Below are 14,693 nucleotides of genomic sequence, written 5' to 3' on the forward strand. Positions count from 1 at the left end.
GCGCCACGCCCTCGCCCTCACCCTAGCCACCGCCCCCTAACACACAGTAATGGCCCGCCCTACCTCGCTGTAGCCCGCGGCCGCCAGCCTGGCGCCACGCCCTCGTCCTCACCCCAGCCACCGCCCCCCACCCCACAGTAACGGCCCGCCCTACCTCGCTGTAGCCAGCGGCCGCTAGCCCGGCGCCACGCCCTCGCCCTCACCCTAGCCACCGCCCCCTAACACACAGTAATGGCCCGCCCTACCTCGCTGTAGCCCGCGGCCGCCAGCCTGGCGCCACGCCCTCGTCCTCACCCCAGCCACCGCCCCCCACCCCACAGTAACGGCCCGCCCTACCTCGCTGTAGCCAGCGGCCGCTAGCCCGGCGCCACGCCCTCGCCCTCACCCTAGCCACCGCCCCCTAACACACAGTAATGGCCCGCCCTACCTCGCTGTAGCCCGCGGCCGCCAGCCTGGCGCCACGCCCTCGTCCTCACCCCAGCCACCGCCCCCCACCCCACAGTAACGGCCCGCCCTACCTCGCTGTAGCCCGCGGCCGCCAGCTCGGCGTGCAGCGCGTTGAGCGCCCGCCTGGCCGCCAGCAGGCCGGCGCCGCGCCCCACCGCGCTCTCGCCCTCGCCCCACTCCGCGTACAGCCGCGCCTCGTCCACCACGTGGATCTGACGCCAAGTAGAAACAACATGTTTATTCAGGAAGGGTACAGAAGGAAAAGTCCTGCTCAAAATCTCGAGCAACCCGAGAGGGCAAATACCTCTTACAGAAGATTACAACTTAGTAATACTATATTCAAGTAGTAAAAAAAACTACAATTCGTATATTTATATATGATTGATATTATGGTTATATATTGATGGTGTGGCAAATAATGGACGTGTCATTTGTAAGATGTATGGTGACTACTTTTCTTCTGTATATACCCAATTAACAATTCTAAGGTTTGTCTTCATTGTCTTCTGAATTGTTATCAAATCACTCTGACTCGTTTTCCAATATAATCACTGTCCGACAAGCTGTAGTCTGTAGTCGCTGTAGTCGTGTGTCTCTTAAAAGTCTTGATATATCAAAAAGACCAGAATCAAATAATATTCCACCCATCTTTATAAAACAATGTGCCGATAGGTTAGCGATCTCTATGAGTTTAATCTTTAATCAGTTCCTAAGATCTGGGCATCTTTCTCGATCGATGGAAAGTGAATCCCATTCTTAAACCCGATGTTAAAGCTAGAATAGTTAACAATTACAGACCAAAATTAGTTAACTAAAAACCTTTGAATCACTAATATGCTCCTTAATTCAAAATTATCTTCGAAAGTACCTACTCGTCAAATCACCAACACGGGTTCACTATCGCTAGATCCACATGTTATTTTTTATTTTATTTTTTTTAACGAAATTATGGCAATAAAAGGTCTGATTTTGACCTTAGATAGGATAAGTTATTTTTTTATTTTTTATTTAATTCATGTCATGTTTTTCACTTCAGTTTTTAAAAATGAACTAAAATACTGAATATTTTTCGTGTCTAATAGTAAAAATGAAAATATATTTAAGTAAAAAACAAAACCAGAAATAAGGCTGTATGAACTTGACTTTGATCTTTGCCTTTTACAGTTATTTAGAGAAAAACAATGCATTTATACTTACATTCCTTTTGAGTGAAACGTTAAGTGGCGCGCCATTTTTTTTTTTAAGCATCTATCTCTCAGTTGTTAAACATCAGTGTATCGTTTGTTAAAAAAGTGTGAAAACGTTAAAATAACGTGTGAAATGTGAAAATAACGTGCGAAATGTGAAAATAACGTGTGAAAGCTACGGAACGGAGCACAAGTAACGTAAGTTTTATTGTTTGTTGATCTTGCAGTCGAGATCTTTTTTAAGTACTCCTGTTCGAAAATAACTTGTTTAAGCTGCGGAACAGAGCATGAGTGGCACTCCCCGCAACGCAAGAGCTAAGGTGGAGTCAGACGCGGAGCTCGAAGCTATTATAATAGCTTTAAATTCTTCTTATAATCTCAAAACTTTAACCATGGATATCTCCATCACATCTCCATAACCATTGGTTTCCGAATGATGGCAGTGTTACCTAGTGTAGCTCTCCTTTCACCCTCCGCCCCCCAAAACCCCATAGTTCGATGGTTCTTAATCTAAAGTATAGCCTGTTTGACTCCAAGCTAACTTGTGTTCCTCATATTGATAATATTGTGGAGACAGCATCTAAAATGTTGGGGTTTCTTATTAGAAACGTCAAATCATTCCGCTCTCCAAAAATTAAAAGATATATAATTGAATATTCCGTCGTAGCTTGGCGGCCTCATTATGCAACACCCATTGTTATCCAGCAACCCTAACTTAGTCACGATATTTTGATAAATAAATAAATTTAAGTAATGGCAATTTTGTTCGTACGTTTCATTCTTTCCACTAATTAAAGTACTCACATGATGCGGCACAAGCTCATCGTAGCCCCGAGTACTGCCGGTGGCGCAACTCGCCATCGCCACTAAAGCAGCCGTTGGCAACATGTCAAACACGCTCCTATCCATTGAAAGATAAAAACATAATTTAAAAATACTTTCGAATTGTTTTTAAGATGTTAAAATGAAACATCTAAATTTAAAAAGAATTTAATATTACACGTTGATAGATAATAACGCAAATAGTGCGTCGCAGGACCGACGGGCGCCGACGGAGACGTATTCTGGATAAGATCGTCAAATGAGTATTTCGGAGAACCACGATGAGTAGCGCGAGCTTAAGGTCTATATCCGGGGACTAATTTTGATTAGCGCCATCTATACCACTAGCCGCGCACTAAAGTAGCAGTGCGAAGTATCTCTTGCTCGTACCCGCAGTTACCGCCGAGTCGGCTCAGCGCGGACAGCGATGGCGACGATCCGGACGACGCGAGGGATGATATCCCGATGATGCCACCGTGTATTTACGATGTCGAAATTTACTTACAATTAAAGTCCACCCGTTATTTTAATTAGTTAGATAACTGTATCTCAGAATAACAGGGTTCTCCTGATCACCAGGCGTACGATCGAAGGGTCATAGGATTGCTGCGATTAAAGGTCATAGGATCCTGGCATATCGGGTCAAAATCAGGTGCCTGAGGCGACGTGCCGAAGCGTGGCTGTGTGGGCGGACGTACCTGCGCTCGGCGGGCGCGGGGTTGTCGTGCGTGAGGTCGAGCAGCGCGGCGTGCGCCACACGCGGCGTGGCGGCGCGGGCGCGCGCGCGCGTGAAGGCGCCGACGGCGCGCGCGCCGAAGCGGTGCAGCAGGCGGCCCTGCTCGCGCCCGTCCCACGCGCTCTGCGCCTCTGCACACACGGGAGGGCGGAGGGGCTAGCGCGCATGGGGGTCGGCCCGTTTGGGACCGTCTCATGTTTTTTTTTTAAGACTAGCGCCGAGTTGCACGAAAAGAAATTAAAATTTAAGTAGTGATTAAACTAATTTAATCGCAAGAATTGAATGAAATTCTTGTGATTAAATTAGTTTAATCTCTACTTAAATTTTAATTTTGTTTCGTGCAACTCGGCGTAAGTCGGCAAACAGACGTCCGACTGATGGTAAGCGACTACCACTTCACTTAATAATAATATTTCAATAAGTTTTGACTTATATTTAAATGTTTATTTTTGTTAGTTTCATATTATTATTATTATTTATACCACTAGGTCAGCAAAGAAGGGTATGGTTCATCTGATGTTAAGGAATTATCGTAGCTTATAGACGCCTGAAATGCTACGAGCATTGCAAGCGCGTTGCCGAACCTACCCCCAATCCCCCCAGTAGCTAAGGTCACCTTACTCATCACAAGAACAAAACATTGCTAAAAAACAGTATTATTTAGATGGGATCCTCTGCAAGATCGAGGCACTTCGCCAGTCGGTCTGCTCCAGATTTTGAGCAGAATATATGCTGCTAATAATCCTACATCAGTTATTTATGAGGTAAAGTAACGCGTACACAGGTAAGTCGTGACCATCTGGCTTTTATTGAAATATCTAAGCAGAAATCCCAATAAAAACCAGAATACAACAAACTCGCGCATGCGGTATCAAATATGGTTTACTGAGGAGGTTTATTGAGGTAGAGAACGGCAGGAAAAATCCTGACTAAAATCTAGAGCAACCACAGAGTTATAATAATACTGCTCACAAGTAATGTTTTGTTTCTGCAGTACATAGGGTAACCTTAGTTCCTGGGGATGTTCGAAGGTAGGCTCAACAACACATTGACGATGTTACTGGCGTTGCCAGACTACAATAAACGCTTGCCATCAGGCGTACCGTATTCCAGCTTGTCACACTATTAATATAAATAAAAAAAATATCTATTCAAGACTGAACGTTATCCTAGCTTTGAATCCAAATTGCAGCATTCTTGGACATATAAATTACATTGGTCGTTGTTACGTCCGACCTGGAGTATATTGAAAACGAGTGGAAGCGTGATCTCAGGTACGAACGGGACGAACAATTGTCTGCAGTACGCAGAGCTAACACTCAATGTCTTAAATAAAAATCCTACCTTAGTTTCACTGAATACTGTTCGGTGAAGCCTCGCCAGGTATAACTTAATTAACATCAAACTATAATTGGCCAATCATTACGTCTAATGCTAATCAATTATACTTAACTGAAGTGGCGGGCTGAAGCAGGAACCAGCAATCAAAATGGCCGTTGTTCGGCGTAGTTCCCTCACGTTTTTCACAATAATTCAACAAGGAATACAAGGAATACAATTTGCTATTAACAATTAAATTACTTCAAACAACAAAGGATGGTTCGATCAACAAAAGGCGATAATTTTTCGCGAGACGAACAAGTGCAAACAAAAGCGTAACTTTTATACGGAGACCGGAAAAACGATGCAAATTTTTAAATTCAAAAGGTGACGAATGACAGCTCATAGATAAACCATTTCGTAAACTATACTAACTGTCATAGATAATATAATAGTTTGGTGTTGCTACATTTGGTTCATAACATCTACCCGCCTCGGCCAGGACTACCTGGCCGCTAATCAATTGGCAGTCGTGACAAGGTTGATACCGCTCTCTTCAGAACAGAACCGTCCACCCGAACCTCAGCAAAACGGGGCACTCCATCTGCTCCAAAGACGAGGTTAAGAATGCGCCCTCTGCGCCAACACAGTGGCGGTGAGTTAGCGTCCTTAACCAGAACGAGGTCACCAACATGCGGTGGATCAGTCTTGTCAGTCCACTTAACGCGCTGCTGGAGAATATGCAAATATTCCAAATTCCAACGTTTCCAAAAGCTCTGAGTGAGTTGTTGGATCAATTCAAACCGCGAGAGACGATTGAGTTTCACATCAACATAGGGGTATTCCGGCAGGGCGTTCAGCGGCCGTCCAATCAAAAAATGGCCCGGTGTGAGGGCTTCCAAATCGTTAGGGTCTGAAGAGATCGGGCACAACGGGCGTGAATTCAACATGGCTTCAATTTTGCAAAACACAGTTGCGAGCTCCTCAAATGTTAATACGGACTCGCCAATTACTCGTCGCAAATGTGTTTTGGCAACCTTTACAACACTTTCAAAAATTCCTCCCCAGTGGGGGCATGACGCGGGACTGAACTTCCAAGTTATTCTGCGACTAGCTAGTCTAGACGCAATCTCAGTCTCATTAGACGCCAAAAATTCATATATCTCTTTTAAATAGTTATTTGTGCCTTTGAAGTTGGTGCCGCAATCCGACCGAATCAAGGACGGTAGTCCTCGTCGTGAATCTATCTAACGTCGCAACAAAGGCCTCTGTCGAGAGGGCTGAGACTAGTTCTAAGTGTACCGCCTTGGTGGACAGGCAAACAAAGACGCACAGGTAGGACTTGACCGTTTTACTGTTCCTGAGGGTCGAGGTCTTAACCGAAAAGGGACCTGCAAAGTCCGTCCCAACTCCAGCAAAGGGCCTTGTCTCTGTGACCCGATCCGACGGCAGGTCACCCATGATAGGCTGCATGGTAGAGGCCTTGAGTCTATAACAAGACATGCAGCGAAAGACCACACTACGGATCGTCCTTCGGGCTGATAAAATCCAAAATTCTCGTTGTAAAATGGCCAATAAGGCATTACAGCCGGCGTGGGAGTTCTTGATGTGACGATCAGTCACCAACAAACTCACTAAGTGGCCACTTTTGGGCAACAGGAGGGGATGACGAGCTCCATACGGGAGGTTTGCGTTCCTTAGACGCCCTCCGACTCGCAAAAGACCCGCACTGTCCAAAAAGGGGTTCAGTTTGCAAATGGCTCCAGACAGCTTACATTTGCCTTTTCTCAAAATATCAATCTCATTTTCAAAGTTCTCTTCTTGCACAGAACGAACCCAATGAAGAAGAGCATCCTGGAGCTCTTGTGGCGATAAGAACGCCTCCAAGCATTTGTTCTGTGGGTGTCTACAATTTCTGGTGAAGCGCTTGATCCAAGCGGTGACCCCCAGTAATTTGTCTAATGAGCTGTAGCGATTCATTAGGAAATCTGGGTCGAACGGATGGTCCCGCCGTTCAATCGCAAGGGTTCGCAACCCAGGCAATGTGACAGTATCCAAGGCCGGTGTTCGCGGCCAATTAGATTCTGACCTGGTCAACCACTTAGGTCCCCACCACAGGGAGTGCTCAACCAAAAAGGGGGCCATACATCCCCGTGATGCGCAATCAGCAGGGTTGACTTCGCCAGGCACATGCCTCCAGATTAACGGGATTTCCGATTTCTGGATCTGAGAGACCCGATTTGCAACAAACACCTCTAAGGTGTGGACTGACGTCTTCAGCCAACATAGGACAATTTGACTGTCAGTCCATGCATAGACTGTCTCAATGTTAACTGACGGGCACAAGGTGGACATGACGTGATTCAAGAGGCGAGCAAGAAGGGCCGCCCCTGACAACTCTAGCTTGGGAATTGTCAAGGTAGTTCGAAGAGGCGCGACCTTGCTCTTCGCCATGACCAATGACACCTTCACTTGACCATCCATGGTCACGGTGCGCAAATATACGGCTGCTGCGTACCCACGTTCCGAAGCGTCCGAGAACCCATGAAGGGACGCTGTATGCTTCCCTGGTGGAAGCATAGCACGGGGCAACGATATCATATTGATAGCAGGCAATGAGGAAGCAAACAGGAGCCAGTCCTTCAAAATAGCTTCGCGGAGTGGCTCGTCCCATCCAAGACCTGCAGTCCAAAGTCTCTGCAGGAAGCATTTGGCCCAGAATATGACTGGGCATATCCAACCATTGGGATCAAACGTTCTCGCGACAGTCGACAGAACCAGCCGTTTCGTCCAAGTGCGAGGCGAATCCAAATCGACGTTGAACGTGAAGATGTCCTGGACTGGTCTGTACTGTATTCCAAGGACTGTCATCATGGTAGGATTGTCACGGTTCTCAAATAGGTGAGGATCCTGCTGGTGGTCATCAGGTAGCCCATCCAAGAGCGCAGGTAAGTTGGAGATCCATTTACGCAATTCATATCCTGCGGAGGCTAGGATGCCAATCAATTCGTCACGCAAAAGGAGAGCCTCTCTCTCCGTGGACGCACCAGTGCATATGTCATCAACATATAGGTCCTCCTTCAAAATGGCGGCTGCGCGAGGAAACGACATACGCTCTCGATCTGCGAGCTCCCAAAGCGAACGTATGGCCAAAAAGGGGCTAGACCGCAGCCCGTATGTGTTCGTGTTGAGTTCGTAGACAAGTATGGGATCTTGCGGGTTTTCCCGCCACAATATCAGCTGGTATCGACGATCATCAGGGTGGATTACCGTTTGCCTGAACATCATCTTGATGTCAGCTACGAAAACGAATTGGTGACGCCGAAACCGCGTGATGACGTCACAAAGGTCCTTAAGCAATTTGGGACCAGAATGAAGACACTGGTTCAAGGACACTCCCGATGTGGTCTGCGCAGAACCATCAAATACTGTGCGCAGCTTGCCACTTGACGGCTTTATCACAGCATGATGCGGGAGGAAAAAATGCTCCGTCGAGCGCCAGTCAAGTTTTGACACAGACATGTGTCCCAAATTCTCATACTCCCGCATGAAGTCAATGTACTTCTGTTTAAGTAGCGGGTCCCTGCTCATGCGGCGCTCCATTGCCAATAAACGCTTCTCTGCAGTAGGCCGCGAGTCGCCAAGGGGCGGTCGTACGGCAAGAAATGGCAATCTTGTCATGATCCGGCCAGAACGAAGATAACTGGTGTTGCTCTTGTAGAACCGTTCACACTCCTCGTGTTCCGGATCAGAGCGGGGTGCTTGTGGTGGCTCTTCCACTTCCCAAAATCTCTGCACGGCGTCAGAGAGGGCGGAGCCCACCATCAAAGCCGTTCCAGGTTCAGCAGGAGGGGGAGCCCTCAATACAGGCCCCATCAATGCGAACCCAAATATGGTCCGGAGGGCTACTAAGCCACCTGGCTGCAAAACACGATCCTTACCGAGTAATATTTTGCCCAGTACATCGGCGCCAAGCAACAAATCGACCGTGCCAGGTAGGTCGAATTTAGGGTCAGCCAAGTCCAAATCGGCGGTCAATTTTACCGCATCCGCAGACAACCGAACGGTCTCAAAAGGGGGTGGTGCATAGCGGGGGCAGACGCCAACATCCTAATGTTGGCGTGGCGGCGATCTATCGCCGCTGTCCCGGGACGGCACGTCAAAACGAGGGAGTGGTTTAAACTCGCCCTCCTCTCGATGGCGACTGCCACGAGCCATAGTCGGCGGTTCGTAGCGCCGGGAGCGTCCGTACTGAGGGTTGCGCGGCTCCAAACGGGGACGCTCCGCCAGAGGGGGGGACGGCAATCGTACCGGACGTGCGTCACGGTAATCGTGGTAAATGACTGGAGGTGACCGTGATTGGTCACGAGGGTGCGGTGAGGGCGAACGGGGCACAAAGGTGCGGGATTGAACCCGAGGCCCCCTTCCATACCCGCCCGTGGGGCTGCGCGCCGAATCATGTCGGCGATCCACAGCAGCACAATCTGCGTGGCGGGGGGGAGGTGAGCCGGACTCCAAATTGCGGGACTGAGCCCGGTGTCCGCTCTCATACCCGCCCGAAGGCGACCCCGGGTGGTCGCGGCGGCCATTTGCGTTGGCGCACAGCACCTTTAAATGTTGCCCTCCACAAACAGGACACGGGTGCATGTCGGGGCAAGCGCGCTGAAAGTGGTCCCCCAGGCAGGAGAAACACCAGCCTCGGGCCTTAGCAATCCGCCTACGAGAGGCCACATGCAACGCTACAAAGTCCGGGCACTGCATCGTTCGGTGCCCCCGGGACTTACAGAACCGGCAGACCGGTCGCGCAGCCTGCGCGACTGCAAAGCGGGGGGACGCCCTTCCCTTTGGCGCCATTTGAGCAGTGCGCCGTTTGTTGGTGGGTCCGGAGCTTGATAGTCCCACCGGCGCATCCATAACGTCGCCCATGCGACACTCATTCTCCAGGAACGCCAACAATTGCTCATAACTAGGGAGAGGAGATGCCTCATCCCTAGTGTGCGCCTGTTCAAAACGTGCTCTCAGGGACACCGGCAACCGCTTGAGCATAATACGCACCAACCAGTATGACGACTGGTCAACCGGCAGGCCCAAGCGGCTAAGAGCATTGGTAGCTGCAACGAGGGGGTTAAGCATCTTGGTCCTCAACTGGGCGGTATTACTCACGACAGGAATGTCCATTATCTGGTCGATATGAGCATCGGCCAAACAGCGCTGGTTTTGGTAGCGCTTGGTGAGTAATGACCGCGCGACCGCATAGCTCCCTTCACAAATCGGGAGGTGCTGCACCAATTCTCTTGCCTCTCCATCCAGTACTGAGAGCAGGTAGGCCAGCTTTTGGGACAGGCTCAAATCCTCCCTAGAGTCCACAAGGCTTTCGAACAGGCCGATGAAACCCATCCACGCGTCGAGTCGACCATCGAAATGGGGGAGATCCAGGTTAGGCAGTCGGGTCAAAAGGCCCACGGGAGTCTTCAAAGAGGCCCTTGTAGGCAGTACTCCGGCGCGCGAGGCTAAGATCTCCCGGGCGCGTTGGGAGATTTCATCGGCGAGGCCCAAAATTTGGACGTAGTCCTCGTGGACTTGCTCCCGTCGCTCCTTCGGAAGCGACTCCATTGGCACATCGTCAAGGTGCAGAAGGAGGCGCTGGTACAGAGTCTCGACCTGTTCAAGTCGAGCCGGGCATTTCTCGTACCTGTCTATTAAGGCCTCCGTGCGGTCTTCCCTATTCACCAAGGCGACCGCTGAACTGAACCATCTCAGTTGAGCTGTGATTCCTGAACAAGATTCACGGACCATGGTGACCGCGGTCGAAGTCATCTTCAAAGGCACAGATATAACAACAGTAACAACAAACAATAATCAAATTAATTCCAATGAAACAACTGCTATCACTGAATTGAAATCAAGTATCAAATCTTAAATAACTTCAGTAATAATACAAGAAAAAATTAAAACTAAGTTTTTTAATCTAATATTTCAACAAACTAGATTCAAAGCAATAACACAATTTACTCAACAAATTAATGAATTTACTGATAAATACCCATTTAAACAGCTATTTCTAATCTTATACTAACAAACAAGAGTATTTATAAGAAATTAACCTTCAATAAAGCATAAGACAACAGCTGTTATTAACTCAAATCCAAATATTAGACCTTAAGTATCTAAATATAATATTTTAATAAAGAAAGAATTAAACAAATTGTGACCTAACTTATTCATACAATATAATAAACTGAGCAACAATAAGTTAACCACGCTCTGCTACCAAAAACTTGTTACGTCCGACCTGGAGTATATTGAAAACGAGTGGAAGCGTGATCTCAGGTACGAACGGGACGAACAATTGTCTGCAGTACGCAGAGCTAACACTCAATGTCTTAAATAAAAATCCTACCTTAGTTTCACTGAATACTGTTCGGTGAAGCCTCGCCAGGTATAACTTAATTAACATCAAACTATAATTGGCCAATCATTACGTCTAATGCTAATCAATTATACTTAACTGAAGTGGCGGGCTGAAGCAGGAACCAGCAATCAAAATGGCCGTTGTTCGGCGTAGTTCCCTCACGTTTTTCACAATAATTCAACAAGGAATACAAGGAATACAATTTGCTATTAACAATTAAATTACTTCAAACAACAAAGGATGGTTCGATCAACAAAAGGCGATAATTTTTCGCGAGACGAACAAGTGCAAACAAAAGCGTAACTTTTATACGGAGACCGGAAAAACGATGCAAATTTTTAAATTCAAAAGGTGACGAATGACAGCTCATAGATAAACCATTTCGTAAACTATACTAACTGTCATAGATAATATAATAGTTTGGTGTTGCTACATTTGGTTCATAACAGTCGTCCCAACTCATAATACCCAATATAACTAGTGCACTCAGACCTTTTTACAGTTTACCTTTTTACTTTTTCTCGTCTAACTAAACTTACCTCGTATAAGCGAAGTGATGCCTAGGCGGTTCACAAAGATGTTGTCGACATGGTCTGAATTCGTGAAAAGTTCTGCCACAACATAAAGATCCGGCTTAATATTTCTAGCACAGTCCAACATGTACTCTGCCACCTGCCGTGAATACAAGTAATATTTCAAACCGCCGGAAGCGTTTGTAAGTCTTAATCCTTATTATGTAAAATATTCGACCGCTAACTGCGGTCCTTCAAATAGGGCTCCTGTAGGTGTTATAGATCATATACCACGTGAAAAAAAACGAATGTGATTTAGACCACACGACTGAAGTAAAACTTCTTTCCTGCACTGTAAGATATACGAGACGTAACTATACTCTATGCTATGAGCTATGAGGGAAAGAGAGAAAGAAAATGTGTGCTCGCACCTCTCTTACTTCGCTCGCCTCACACGATCACACTTTTCATAACGCTCTCGTCACGCATTCACCAGCTGACTCCACAAGTCGAATGTGCGTAAAAAAGTTTTACTTCAAAAACCAATGAGCGCGTAAACACGTCTATAATTTAAAATGAAACCTGTCTGACTGAATGTCTAACTCAACTTTATACATATGTTTGGTTTCACAGAACACTGTATCACATCTTTTAAAGATTTAAAAAATATATCTCACGTGCAACGGTGTCGAATGACAGTTATCAAGACGAACTCCATCGAACACTTCAGCCGTCAACTCGACGTACTCTCTCATGTGCGCCCACAGGAACGGACTGTCTTCTGGCTTGTCGCCGTACCTTTGAATAAAGTATTAAGTACATTACTTTAAATTTATCTAAATATATTTATTCAAATGACTTCTAAAACAATCAGATTCCATACATTATTATGAACAAGTATATAACTTGTTTCGACATGTTTTTTCTTGGTTTGTTTGTTCACCTCAATTTGACGCTGTCCCCCCACGCGATGAGCTCGCGACGGATATAGACACGGCCATCATGTTCCCGGGCTGCGAAATCCTGCAGCGGGTCCGCATTCATCACCCATCCGTTATGGGCCATCACCAACCGCCCTTGTTCACCGTAGATCACCGCCTCCATCTCTGCCAGCGTGCCCAACGGTCCAGGGAATGTGAAGTAACTGGAAGACAAAGGTTTGTAATTTCGACTTAGAGATCTAATCGGCTTTTTTATTTGAGAAAAAAGAAAGTAACGCGTGATCTCCGTGAAAAAATTCTAATCTCGCGAGCAATATCGTATAGTAAATGATATAAACGTTAATTAAGTTACATATTTTAAAACTATCAACGCATTATTAAGCCAATGTAAATTACATTTATAGAAAACGTACAGCTTTTTTATATCCTTTAAAGGAAAAATTCTGTATGTAATATACTCGTCCACCACGGTCCACATAAGTCGAATATTTCTAATCCCTTTTTTAGTGTTACTCTATTTTGATATATGACCCACGTAACAAGACACTACCACCTTGGAACTTAAAAAGCCGACCAATGGCGGGATAACAATCCAACTGCTGGCTTTGAAATACACAGCCGAAGACGGGTAACAGTGTCTTCGGTGTGACAAAGCCAGACCTGCGGCCACCAACCCGCCTGCCCAGCGTGGTGACTATGGGCAAACACATGAGTTCACGCCATTTTTGGCGCGAAATTGTGGAGGCCTATGTCCAGCAATGGACTGTGATAGGCTGAAATGGATACACGCTTACTCACCTTGGAACTAATGGATTTTTGAGGCTAACCTCTTCTATCTTCGGTCCGTCGGCCTGAAGGCGGAAATACCTAGAAAATAGGTACACTAATCATTTAAATATTTCTTTTAAAAAGTCTAGTTGACAAATTCAAGAAAAAAAAATATCGAGTTCGTTGATATTCGTGTTCAGAAGTAGCTCTAAAAGATGTAAAGTACTTGTCTTGGAAACTGAATAATTTGGAGCGACTTTTAAATATTGGAATTTCGACTTGAGATTTTCAGGATAATTTTTCTTGTACAAAAAAAAAAATGAAATAATGAGAAAAACTATCAAAAAAAATGGTTGTCTGTAAAGTTGGTTTACGGACGATAGTTTAACGTGACAACGCCATAACAAAACATCTCCTCGGGCGCACAGGCCAATCGAGTGGAAGATAGATGCGGCGCAAATGTATAATGAGCGTAACGGGACAATGAGTCATCCTTTTTCGTGCTACAACCGGCGTTTATCTATTTATTAGATGTTGTCACGTCAAAAAAATCGATTATTGAAGATTTGAGATTTTTTAAAATTTGGAGACCCTTCAAGAAAATTTTTTTTCAGCTGCCGTTTGGCGGGTCTAAAAAAATTTTTGGACCACCCTAGTATATATAGCCAAGCTCAAACCTCATCCCCGCCACACAGTTTTCAACGGCAGCGCAGAGATGGTCGCGAACGATATCGGCTTGCGCCTCATTTAGTTGCTCCAAATGTCGCCTCAACTCCTCACAGGATTTCTTTAACCGTGATTCCTCATCGTAGCAGTCCGACCTGATTGGACAAAAACTAGGGTTATTAAAAACCTAAAATAAAAAAATAAAAAAACAATGAAATAAAAAAATAAAAAATCATATTTTTTTATGAGTATCTCTATAGTTTCGGAATCGAAATCCAACAACTTCATTTATCTTCCTGTATCAGAAAACACAAAAAATGACTAAGCTTTAGATTAAGAGCCATCAAATTATGTGATTTTGGGGGGTGGAGGGCAGAGGGTGGAGGGGGAGCTAGACTAGGTAACACTGCCATCATTCGGAAACCAATAGTTATGGAGATACTATGGAGATATCCATGGTTAAAGTTTAGAGATTAGAAGAAGAATTTAAAGCTATTATAATAGCTTCGAGCTCCGCCTCTGACTCCACCTTAGCTCCGGCGCTGCGAGAAGTCCACTCATGCTCCGTTCCGCAGCTTTAACAAGTTATTATAACAGGAGTACGTAAAAACGATCTCGACCGCAAGATCAACAAACATTACAACTTACGTTACTCGTGCTCCGTTCCGTAACTTTCACACGTTATTTTCACATTTCGCACGTTATTTTCACATTTCACACTTTATTTTAACATTTTCACACGATTTTGTAACAAACGATACAACTGATGTTTAACGACTGAGAAATAGATGCTTTAAAAAAAATGGCGCACCACTTATCGTTTCGCTCCAAAGCAATGTAAGCATAAATGCATTGTTTTTGTCAAAATAACTGTAAAAGGCA

At 45.8% G+C, this 14,693-nt stretch overlaps 1 protein-coding gene across 1 annotated transcript in view; it reads right to left on the reverse strand.

The window, feature by feature from the left end:
* LOC123654815 (glycogen debranching enzyme) overlaps positions 1–14,693 on the reverse strand; it is a 36,444-nt gene that overhangs the window by 14,827 nt on the left and 6,924 nt on the right. Inside the window, exons 10-17 of the mRNA XM_045590700.1 lie at positions 13,823–13,966; positions 13,176–13,244; positions 12,380–12,580; positions 12,114–12,234; positions 11,464–11,596; positions 3,155–3,323; positions 2,439–2,535; positions 519–659 (exon numbers count right to left, since the gene is read on the reverse strand). Of these exons, the coding sequence (XP_045446656.1) occupies positions 519–659; positions 2,439–2,535; positions 3,155–3,323; positions 11,464–11,596; positions 12,114–12,234; positions 12,380–12,580; positions 13,176–13,244; positions 13,823–13,966 (1,075 nt within the window). The remainder of the gene's footprint in view (positions 1–518; positions 660–2,438; positions 2,536–3,154; positions 3,324–11,463; positions 11,597–12,113; positions 12,235–12,379; positions 12,581–13,175; positions 13,245–13,822; positions 13,967–14,693) is intronic.

This window comes from Melitaea cinxia, chromosome 6 (assembly GCF_905220565.1).
Source record: "Melitaea cinxia chromosome 6, ilMelCinx1.1, whole genome shotgun sequence".
Taxonomy (NCBI): Eukaryota; Metazoa; Arthropoda; class Insecta; order Lepidoptera; family Nymphalidae; genus Melitaea; species Melitaea cinxia.